We start from the raw sequence: 11,168 nt of genomic DNA, 5'->3' as shown, positions 1-11,168 counted from the left end.
GGACACCATGTGTTGCACATTGCCTTGACTTGATGTTGGAAGATATTGGAAAGCTACCAAACATCAAGAGGACATTGGAGAGGGCTATATCACTAAATGGGTATATTTATAATCGCTCAGGGCTACTTAACATGATGAGGCGGTTTACTGGACAAAGGGAATTGCTTAGGCTTGCTAAGACTCGGTTTGCAACTGCTTTCATCACATTATCGCGATTGCATGAACAAAAAAACAACTTGGGGAAGATGTTTACAAGCTCAAATTGATCAGATAGTAAATGGGAAAAAGAGTAGAAAGGGAAAACTATAGCCAACATATTTCTAATGCCTTCATTTTGGAACACTATTGTGTTTTGCTTAAAGGTTTTGGGTCCCCTAGTTCGTGTGCTTCGTTTGGTTGATGGTGAAAAAAAAGCTCCTATGGGATACATCTATGAGGCCATGAATAGAGTTAAGGATACAGTTGTGACAAGTTTTAATGGAAATGAAGAGAAGTACAAAGAAATCTTCAACATCATTGATAAGAGGTGGGAGATTCAGCTTTACCGGCCTTTGCATGCAGTAGGGTACTTTTTGAACCCGGAATTCTTCTATGATAAACCAGAAATAGAGTATAATGCGGAGATTATGAGTGATTTGTATAAATGCATCTTAAGGCTAACAAGAGACCTTGCTAAGCAAGAAAAAGTTGTGGCCAAAATGAGTTTGTTCACAAATGCCCAAGGACTATTTGGGAATGAGTTAGCTGTTAGGACAAGAAAGACTAGAGCACTAGGTTAGTTATTTAGTTTTGTTTATTTAAATGACTACAATTTATTTTTGCTAAAATAGGTGAATTGTTTCACTAAATTGTTAATATCTATACTACAGCTGAATGGTGAGCTGCATATGGAGCTTCAGCTCCAAATTTGCAAAGGTTTGCAATGAAAGTCCTCAACTTAACATGCAATGCATCAGGTTGTGAATGGAATTGGAGCATCTTTAAAAATGTAAGTGACCAAAATAATTACAAGTAATAGTCTAATAGAGTCTTGAATGTAACCTAAAAGCTAAAACTTTAAAATATATTTATAAGCTTATGAATTTTTGCAGATTCATAGCAAGAGGAGAAATAGGTTAGATCATCAACGCTTGAATGATTTGGTATACATTAAGTATAATCGAGCCTTAAAGAGAAGATACAATGAACGTAACACCATTGACCCAATTTCTTTGAAAGATATAGATGATAGCAATGAATGGTTGATAGGAAGAATGGAAGATGAGGATTCTCATGGAGGTGCACAAGATGATTTTGTATTTGATGATGATAATTTGACATGGGGTGATGTTGCTATAGCTACTAGAGCTGAGGAGGCCAGGTTTGATACTAGAGCTAGAGCTAAAGCTAGACCAAGCTCAAGCATAATACCACCAACGAGGAGGATAGCTTCAAGTTCTAGAACCTTGCCTTCTCATTCACTAATAGATGAAGATGAGGATGGAGACATGGTTGATTCAGCATATGAAGAAGATGGGGAAGGCTACAAATATGGTGATGGAAATGATGATGATGATGATTTAGTTGATTTAGAGGAGGAGTGATGATTGCTTGTTGTGGACAAATTTGTTATTTAAGTGTTTTTTAATGATGTTTTTGAATTGTGGACAAATTTCATATTTTGGACCTTTTGGTTTGGAAACTTTGGATTTGGATATGTATTGGGCTATTAGCAATATGGATTTGGATTTGTTTTTATGCTTGGAGTTCTTTATTTTTTATGTTTTTCGTTGATTAAATTGAAGTTTTGGATGATATTTGACGATTTATGTGTTTAGGACAAATAAATGATTGTTAAATTTGATTATATTATATTAAAATATATATGTAAATTAGGGTGCGCCTCACTTCACAAAAGCCCGCACCTTAGGTGCGCCTTGCGCCTCAGGCTCCAGGACTACATTGCGCCTCAGGCTCCAGGACTACATTGCGCCTTAGGCTCCAGGACTACATTGCGCCTTGGTGTGCCTTGATCCTTTTAAAACTATAATCATGCTAATATATCAAGTAAATAAACAAAAATAATATGCCCAAAACAAAATAAGGCCAAATGAAACAAGAAGATATAAACAGTAAGCTCAACACCTTTGAAGCCTATACCTATGATGATCAATCAATTAAGCATATGCCTAAAGATTTCCTTAGGTACTCAAACTTAAGAGAATCCAAGGGTTTGGTAAGAATATCTGCTAATTAAAGTTCCATGAAAGAACAAACCATAAAGAAACAACATTTTTTTCAACAAGATCCTTAATGAAATGATTACGAAATTCAATGTGATTAGTATGGGAATGAAGAACAAGATTCTTTGAGATATTTATAGCACTAGAGTTGTCATAATGCATGTTCATGGTTCCTTCTTCAATTCCATAGTCTTTAAGCATTTGTTTTATCCACAGGAGTCGCATACAACAAATCCTAACAACAATATATTGAGCTTCAATAATAGATAAAGACATAAAATTTTGTTTCTTACTAAGCCAAGCCATAAGCCAATGTTCAATAAAAGATATGTTTTTTCTATTCTCAAATGTTTCTAGCCCACTCAGCATGGGAATATCCAACAATCACAAAAGAAGAGTCATAGGGATACCATAAACCATAATCAAGAGTTCCATTTATATAACGAATATATAATTCTTTTAATAGACATTAAGTGTGACTGTTTGGGGTTTGCTTGATATCTAGCACAAGCTCCAAGACTAAAAGATATGTCAGGACGACTCGCAGTGAGGTAAAGTAAGCTTTCTATTATAATTCTATAAAGCTTTTTCTCAACATTTTTTCTAGCTGCATCCTTACTAAGCTTAGTGGTAGTGCTCATTGGTGTCTTACAGTGTTTAGAAGATTGTAGATAGAATTTTTGAACAACTTTCCTAGCATACTTGGATAGAGAAAGAAAGATTCCATCTTTTAGTTGCCTAATCTGCAATCCTAGGAAAAAACTTAATTCATCTACCATGCTTATCTTGAATTCAGTCTTCATCTCTTTTGCAAAACTAAGGGCAAGGTCATTAGAGGTAGCTCCAAAAACTATATCATCAACATAAATCTGAGCTATTAACAACTCATCATTGGACCTATTAATAAACAAGGTTCTATCAACTCCCTCTCTTTCAAACTTTTTCTCTAAAAGATAGGTTATGATTCTCTCATACAATGCCTTAGGAGCTTGCTTTAATCCATAAGTAGCTTTCTTTAACCTATAAACATAATTGAGGAATTTAAGATCTCAAATTATGTTGCTCAACATAGACTTCTTCACTTTGGCAACTAGTTTTACTTTGCTTCTCACAATGACCCCATTTTCATTTTGTTTGTTCTTGAGTATCTATTTTGTACCTATGACATGATTATCATTAGGCCTAGGAACTAAGTACCACACATCATTCCTAATGAATTGATTCAGTTTTTCCTAGAGTGTGGACATCCAAGATTCATCTTTTAAACCTTTCTACACATTCTTTGGCTCAAATTGGGAGGTATAGCATACACAACCCATCTCATTTAATCTTGATTGCCACTTAGTAATAACATGTTCATTCATATTACCTATAACATTGAGATTATGTAGTTTTTAGGTATTTTGGATCTATGTTTATCCCTTATTTCTTCAGGAGTGTCATAAAGAAGTACAATTTCATCATTGTTGGGGTCAATGCCTTTTTAAGGGTTATCATTAGCATTATCTTTAGAAGTCACCAAGTCTTTAGGGTTATCCTTGATTGATTCTTAGGTTGAAATTTGATTGTCAATTATATTCTGGTCATACCTAGTATGATTTATAACTACATTAGAAGATTCTTGGATGACTTGTGAATTTTGATTATAAACCCTATAGGCTTTACTCATAGTCGAATAGCCTAGAAAGTACCTAAATTAGATTTAGTATCAAACTTTCCAAGGTTCTCCCATCCCTAAGAATGTAGCATTCACTGCCAAAATTCCTAAAATTATGAAAGTTAGGTTTTCTCCTAATCTATAATTCATAAGATGCCTTTTTTGTTCTAGGTCTAAGAAAAATCCTATTAGCATAACAAATAGTATTAATTGCTTCTTCCCAAAATAGCATAGAGATATTATACATGTGAATCATCAACCTAGTCATCTCTTGTAGCACTTTCTTTTTTCTTTCAACTACTCCATTCTATTGCGAAGTTCTAGGGGTTGAAAACTTATGTTTAATTCCTTTTAACTCACAAAAGAGGTCAACATCCACATTGTCAAACTCTCTCCCTCTATCACTCTTAATCCTTACAATTGGATGACCAATTTCCACTTATATTCTATTAAATAAAGACTTTAAATATTTTATAGCCTTAGATTCCCCCCTAAGAAAACTCACAAAGGAGTATCTCGACAAAATCATCTACATCCACAATGACATATCTCTTGCCACGTTTACTTTTAGTTCATATTGGACCCATAAGATCCATGTGAAGAAGATCTAAAGGTCTAGTAGTCTTTATCTTCTTAACATTTTTGTGTGAACTCTTAATTTGTTTTCCTTTCATGCACTCATCACAAATGGGTTTAGGTTCACCACTAAGTCTAGGGATACCTCTAATTCTTTCAGTATTCATTAAGTGCACAAGATTCCTATAATTTATGTGACCCAGTCTTCTATGCCAAAGCTTAGTAGGATCAAGCTTAGCCTTATTGCACAAAAAAGATGTTCTAAAGCTAGAATTTATGGCATAAAAATTATCAATTGTCCTATGCCCTATGATGACTATCTTTTCCTCTTTATTAATTACCTTGCATAAGTCTTGGTGAAAATTCACTCTATGGTCTTTGTCGCACATTTGACTAATGCTTAAGAGATTTTCTTTAAGTCCTTCAACATAAATTACTTCATCTAGTTTGAGCCATCCAGGGATAACTATACCACTCCTGCCTTTCACTTTAGTTAGGTTTCCATCTCCAAAAGTAACAAATCCTACCATCAAAGTTTTCTAGAGAAATGAAAGCGGATTTGTCTCATTTCATGTGTCTAGAGCACCCACTATCAAGGTATCATTTACTAGAAATTTATATTTAAGAGAATTGAACACAACTTTACATTCAGACTTATCATTTCTCAACCAAACTTGCTTAGTTCTAGGTGGTGACTTCGAGGAACTAGATTAACTTCTAGGTTTCTGATTGGTTTTATTTCTTTTCCCATCATTCAAAATGTTGTTTTTAAGGGAATTAAAATCATTCATAAGTCTATTCATTTGAGTTTCAAACCTTTCTAGAAACCTAGTGTAGCATCAAGATTGAGAGTGTCCAGTTTTCTTACAATGTGTGCATAGTGATGTCTTTTTAGGAGATTCTACTTGGTTAGGGGTATCATTCTCACCTTTGATAAACATGGTTTATCCACTAAAGGGAGTTTCATCTTTATTGATATACCCCAAACATCTTTGATCACTATGGGTGTTGCATTTATCAAGTATTTCATTAAGCACTTTAGTTTTAGGGTGAAAATTTTCATTCACAGATGAAGAAGGCTTATTATTCTTGATCTATTGAGTGAGGACATTATTCTTCTCAAGGATAGAATGATGCTCAAATTCAAGAAATCTAATTTTCTCAAGTAAATTAAATTTTTCAGCACTAAGCACATCAATCTTATTTTTATTTGCATCAAGAACTTTATGATTTGTCATATAACTCTTAATTAATCTTTCATGCTCAATAAAAAGATTGTCAAAGAATTCAACCATTTGTTTATCAGTAAACTCATCATCATTAATATCACTATCACTATCACAATAAGAATTATTCTTATATTCTATAGATGCAACAAAACTTAACATGTCATTGGGATCGTACCTTGCATATTCACAAATTGTAAAAGCACCGTCTTTAGAATACGAGTAACTCCATGTTGCTTATATAAACGTTTTAATATTTTTGGGGCTAGGACACTCTTAAGAGTAGTGTCCCATGCCTCCATACACTACAAGAAAAAGAGTCATTATTGACATATATCCTCTTGACTTAAGATAATATATGTGAAGATAGTCTATTTAAATGAACAATTATGACATATACAACTTTGTTTAAACCAATAATGACATATATAATAGTTATTGCATTTTTCCATGACTTATGATGATGCAACCATGACAAATAATTTATAAGTCAATCTATAATTAATATGTTCATATGTCAAGGTATCCAAATGAAATCAATATATATATATATATATATATATATATATTATTTGCTAAATTTTCCTTGGTTTAATGATATGCAATCTTGACTAAAAATTTATTAGTCAAAGTATAGTTAATGTTTTCTGCCTAAATAAAAGTAATAATGACATATATGCATTTGCTAAATTTTTATATGGTTTATAATGATACAACCTTAATAGAAATGTATAAGTTAATAAATATTTAATAAATTAATATGTTAAGATTAGAATATTTGGTTGCGTCACTTTAACATGAATCCTAGCATGCATGGTGTCCAACTAGCATAGTAGAAATAGCCAGAGTATAAGGAAACACCAATTATGGCACCAATCATGTATACAACTCCAAAAATCAAGGATTGTGATAAAAACATGTTAGCAAAAGGGGTGACACACTATTATCAAAAGAAAAATTATTAATTAATATTCAGGAACATCATTTGATCATGAAAAATTACGACAACCCTCTTTGTTATGTCTATATCACAATACAATAACCAACAAAAGTTATGAGATGTCAAATGGTCTTGAATTAAACAACAATGCAGGCATAATGCAAACTTCTAGTCCATAATCAAAACAAGGCATCTTTAAGAATAAATCCTAAGAAAATATTTAAAAAAAAAAAAGAAATTGATCACAAAAACACATAAAAGACTTCTCGTCAATGTCTATATCAACATACCAAAGTTCAAGCATTCAAATAAACAACATATTCAATTCAAAATATCCAAAAGTTCAAAAAAGTTTAGAATTAGGCAAAAAAAAAAAAAAAAACAATGTAAACTAAATTTAAAAAAAAAAAAAAAAAACTAAAGGCCTTATAAATTCATAAAAAAAAATAACACAAGTCATTTAAGATGTTTAGATCATCCAAAAATTTAATTCAAGGGTAGAAAGCATTCATAAGAATTTTTAGAACACTGTAATTTATCAATTGTGCATATTCGATTATATGCAATAGGTGCGACTTTGAAAAATCATATCTTCCTCAATAAAGCGTATTTTTTTTAATATTTTATGGGTTAAAATTCAATTTTAAGAAAAATCTAGAAAAAATATTCGTTTAAATTGAAAAGATTAAAGGTAATTGAATTTTACAAAGTTCTCTCAAGTGTATAAAAGTAGACCTAAACAGAACATGCTAAAAGAGATTATCATAACTTGACTTTGAGAAAAGCTTTTTGACTCAAATAACATTCCAAATAAGGAACATTGTACAATTTTTGGAATTTTTTTTAAAACTTCATAAAATTATCAAAACAAATTTTAAAACTAAAGGGTCAATAGCTAAGTGGAAGTTGGAAGGAAGGATGTGCTTTTTTAAAATAAAAGAAAATCTTTTATATAGGGGTTCCATCAAGTCCCCATTCAATATTCATAAGTTTAATCTGTATATTTCCATTAGCTTGAGAGTACAAGTTCAAACCTATGTGGATAAAAACAAAATATTTGAAAAACCAACAAAGGAGAATTCAACTTAGATTGAAATGAGTTGCATAATTTCCAAAGAAAACGTGTTCTTTGCCTAAACCTAGAATGAATGTTTTTCTGATGCTTTTTATTGCTTTAAGTATTTTTTGAAAACGACTTTAGAGGAAGTAAAAGAAACCAAGTGATTTGATGATTCCTAATCAATAGACAGAAAATAGGTTTTTTTTTTTTCTTAAAAGAATTTTAAAATAAGAGAAGCTCGGCTTGGATCACCTTTTTTACTACTTTTCATTTGGGATCTATTAGCCAAACTTATAATGAAAGAAAATTCATTTTTTAGTAAAAGAAGGTTTTGAAGATATGGAGTTTTCAAGGACACTAACATAAAGAACATGCATGCATGTAAGTCAAACCTTATCATTGATATCCATCAAGACTAACACTTAAAGATTTTTTTTTTAATTTAAAAAAAAATGAATTACAATAAATTTACGAAACTAACAACATCCTAAGAATTTTGTAAAGCAAACTAAAATCAATATGTCAAACTTTAACATCCCAAGAATTACCATGTCCCAAAAATAAGAATTTTAATCCAACAACCTAAACAACTAACATGCATTATGACGAGAGAATCTAAAAACCTAAGAATTGCCATGTCAAAGGTGAAAACTTCAAATTCAATAATACAATCAAATACTAAAAATTAAACATGAGACATGCTTACTGACATTCTGGTGGTGGGCGCTAGGATGATGGCTCTTTTGCTGCGTCTTCTTCTCCAAAAATTCTGATTGTGGTCCTTGGAAAAATTCTGATCGTTGTCCCATGAAAAATTCTGATCATTGTACTCGAATCCTTGTCCACCTCTCCAAAAATTCAGATCACAGTCCTCGCAAAAATTATGAATGTTGTCCCTGTAAAAATAAAAATAAATTATGAACAGCCACCACTCTAGAAATTCTAATCATCGTTCTCAAAAATGGAGAAAGGACCGCCCTCTATGTGCGAATTTTTTTTTCCTTCTAGCACTTTGAATTTCTTCCCCAACACGCTCAAACCTGCTTCTCAACCCCCACCTTGAAAACTCCACCAAAACGTTGAACGACACGAGCCATCAAGCTATTAGAAGAAGCATCATGGTCATCGGTGTAGATGACGGGGTTCGGGTCGGAGCTTTCTTGTTGGATGGCTTTGATGGCACGCCACAAGGCCCTCTCACCATCACCACCATCATTGGTATATGGATGGAAGAATCCGAACCCCCGTCATCCATTGCTCCTGCCTTTGATGATCGAACGTGATATATAACTCAAAATTAAGGCTATTGTACCCGAAATTAGGCACCATACCAGTACCTCATTCGCCAATGATCTCTGATTTTCTTACTTTCAGTGGATGAAATGATCGAAGATCTTGGAAAGTTGGAAATGTTCCTCTTAAGTCTCAATAACCCCCCCAAATGTCGTGGCTTCCAAAATTTGATGTGGATTATTTCCTCTCAACTTTCCAGAATGTGGTTTGGAACTCACGAAATGGTGTTCGTGTGTCCTTCTATGGTGCAAATAGCAAGCAAGCATCCTCGCGGTCCAAATGGCAATGTTGGATTCAGTATGGTCACAAGGTGATGTCCTCTGATGAATAAAGGGGGTTTTGGATGGTGTGGTTTATCGTAAGGAGACCCTCAAAATCAAATCTCCCGTCCTTGCTCCTCATTTTTTCTCCCATTTGTACCCCGTTTTTAGCCTTCTTTATTTATTTTTTATTTTTTTTACGTCCCCTCTGCTTCGAAACCCCCCTTGAAAAGTCTCTTAAGCCGTCCGCTTCATCTCATTTCCTTCTACTCAGATCCTCACTTTCCCATGCAGCAACCCGATTCTCCATGGTGCAACCCTAGTCCCCATGATGCGGGCCCCCCTCCTCTCATCTTCTCTTGCTTTCAGTATAAGTTTTCTCACATTTTAAAAATTCTGGTCAATCCTTAAGGAATGTGGTAGCAACATCAATATTCTCTAGTATTTCCATATCTTCCCACAATGCAGCCCGTCCTCTTGCTTTCAAAGTCACCTAATCCCCATACAAAAAAAAAAAAAAAAAAGAATCAAAGAAAACGAGGAGGAAGCATGCAAGAATAATAAATAAATAAATAACTAAAATCGTGCAAATTTTAAAAAAAAAATCAAGAAAAATTAGCCACATGCAAGTATAGCAAAATATTAATTCATGCAATCTTAATAATAATAATAATAATAATAATAATAATAATAATAATAATAATAATAGCAATAACAATGATGATGATGATAATAGAAACAATAATAAAAAAACAATTCTAATGATGATAATAATAAAAATAATAACAACAAAAATAAATGATGACTATAAAAAGGTAAATAAAAAATAAATAAATAAATATAAGTACACAACACATATTCATAAAGAAAAACATGCAAGCTATGTAAGTCATGCAAGCTATGCAAGTTACGTGAGCCATGCAAATGATGCAAGCTACATTTGTCATCTAAATGACTTAGGGGTGTTAGGGTAAGCCTAAGCGGACTAAGTGCACCTAAACATGGCAAGTGTTCTTAATGGGCCTAAATATGTCTAAGTGAGCTGTCAGAAAAGTGTACTTAGTATCCAGAGTGGCTCAAAGAGGTAAGCTATATGAGTAGCAATGGGCCACAAAAAACTACTATAGAGTTCTAAAAGAGCACTTAATCAGGGCATGTGCTAAGAGGATAAAATGGAAGGTCTACACCTTGCAAGATATTAAGGATAATCAATTTAATTTATTTTAGGCAATTCAAATAGAATATTGAATATAAAACTATAGACAATGAGGTACAAATTTTTTACATGGAAAACCCCCACAAATTGTAGAGATAAAAAACCACGAGATCTAAGACCTACCAATCTAAATCCATTATTCGAAGTCAAGTTACATAGATTTACCTGGACGTTTTACCCTAAAGACTTACTCTACAACACCTACAACTTGATCCATGTCCGCGACGCAACAATTCCCTATTGCTCCATAGTAAATCCTTCGGTTTCTCAAAAGGGATTACAATCTTTAACTAACAATTCAAAGATTCAAATCCTTGAATTAAAGAACATGAATGGTGTGTCAATTAGATTTTTCTCACAAGAAGTCCCTCCAAAGAATAGCAGGTCTCTCAACAATCTTTTAGGATCTCTATGATCTTTCTAATCTCCGATTTGTAACCAACAAGGGGTTACAAGAGATCTATTTATAGGCAAAAGCCATAAGAGTTTTGGTATCCCAAGTTTTCAAATTAGAGTTTAAGTTAAATTCATTCAAAATAGGTTTTTAAACTCGATAGGACTGGCATGACTGCTTGAGCAAACTTTGACCACTTGAGCTAGCACTTTACTTGAGCAGTCCTTACCTCTTGTATAGGTTGATTGCTTGAGTAGGATTAATCACTTAAGCCGTCCTTAGTACTTGAGAGAGATTAACCGCTTGAGTGGCCTCTACTTTTTG

General features: G+C 32.9%; 1 protein-coding gene across 1 annotated transcript; it reads left to right on the top strand.

The window, feature by feature from the left end:
* The first annotated feature begins 419 nt into the window (after positions 1 to 419).
* LOC132253136 (uncharacterized) lies at positions 420 to 8,964 on the top strand. The gene is made up of 4 exons (XM_059734543.1): positions 420 to 774; positions 900 to 988; positions 1,092 to 1,533; positions 8,816 to 8,964. The coding sequence occupies exons 1-4, from the start codon at positions 420 to 422 to the stop codon at positions 8,962 to 8,964; spliced, it is 1,035 nt and encodes a 344-aa protein (XP_059590526.1).
* The last annotated feature ends 2,204 nt before the right edge of the window (positions 8,965 to 11,168 follow it).

The sequence above is a fragment of the Vitis vinifera genome, chromosome 18, assembly GCF_030704535.1.
Source record: "Vitis vinifera cultivar Pinot Noir 40024 chromosome 18, ASM3070453v1".
Lineage (NCBI taxonomy): Eukaryota > Viridiplantae > Streptophyta > Magnoliopsida > Vitales > Vitaceae > Vitis > Vitis vinifera.
This window is presented reverse-complemented; position numbering and strand designations above follow the sequence as displayed.